At 35.1% G+C, this 941-nt stretch overlaps 1 protein-coding gene across 2 annotated transcripts in view; it reads right to left on the bottom strand.

The window, feature by feature from the left end:
* faf2 (Fas associated factor family member 2) overlaps nt 1–941 on the bottom strand; it is a 6,460-nt gene that overhangs the window by 3,455 nt on the left and 2,064 nt on the right. For both annotated transcript variants that reach the window (XM_024283267.2, XM_036213849.1), the window contains exons 4-6: nt 815–891; nt 594–732; nt 403–488 (exon numbers count right to left, since the gene is read on the bottom strand). In XM_024283267.2, coding sequence (XP_024139035.1) covers nt 403–488; nt 594–732; nt 815–891 — 302 coding nt within the window. The remainder of the gene's footprint in view (nt 1–402; nt 489–593; nt 733–814; nt 892–941) is intronic.

Consider the following 941-nt stretch of genomic DNA (forward strand, 5'->3'; position numbering starts at 1 on the left):
CAAATTAATTTTCAAAACTTACTTAAGTACGTTAATCTGAATTTCTGTCTCTTTTTTTTTAATTTACATCAATGCAGAAATAAGAACCTTTACTGACACTTTTCTCTGATATTTGACAGTTGCACATTGAGTTTGTTTCTTCTATGTACTAAAAATCCAACACTATTCTGCATTTTAGAGCAATAACTACATTATTTTAAGCGTAATTTAACTACACTCTATTAGATTTATAAAGACCACAAATCAACAATCTCAGACGTCACAATTATTCATTCATACAAAATATCTGAATATTATACTCGTCAAAGCCCTATGCATTGGTATATCAACAGCCTTTGAATGCATACCAGTTCTATATATTGAGAAGCCTAGATAGAGATGCCACAAAAACAAATACTATACCGGCAGAACTCGTCTGTGTCTTGATGGTCATCTCCATGAAGATACACCAACAGGTAGCGAAGTTCCCGTTTGGCATCATTCAGTGCCTAAACAAACAAACAAAAAAAAACAAAAAACCAGACATCACAAATTTGCTCAGTTTCTACATTATTCTACCTGTCAGTTTCTATTCTCTCCAACTATAATTTCACCTGGCTGTATGTCCCCTGGTAAAACACAGGATGTGACCGGCCATACTTCTCTTCAAAACTTTGAATAAAAGAAACGACATCTCCAACAGGGTCTGTGACGCGACCACGAGGATCTGGCCTAATGAACCGTAGGGCAAACCTGAAGAACAGAGAAAACACACGAGTGAAAATCAAATGCATAAATCAGCAAAAGTATTCTTAAGCGAATGTGCTTCATTTACCTGAATATGTCCAGGAGTGTGTAATATGTAAATCTGAAGGGTAGCATTATCAAGTAGTAACTCCATCCTAGTAATCCCTGCAAAGAAGCATTTAGCATCAATTTAAAAAACAATAAAATGAATAGTC

The sequence above is a fragment of the Oryzias melastigma genome, linkage group LG10, assembly GCF_002922805.2.
Source record: "Oryzias melastigma strain HK-1 linkage group LG10, ASM292280v2, whole genome shotgun sequence".
Taxonomy (NCBI): domain Eukaryota; kingdom Metazoa; phylum Chordata; class Actinopteri; order Beloniformes; family Adrianichthyidae; genus Oryzias; species Oryzias melastigma.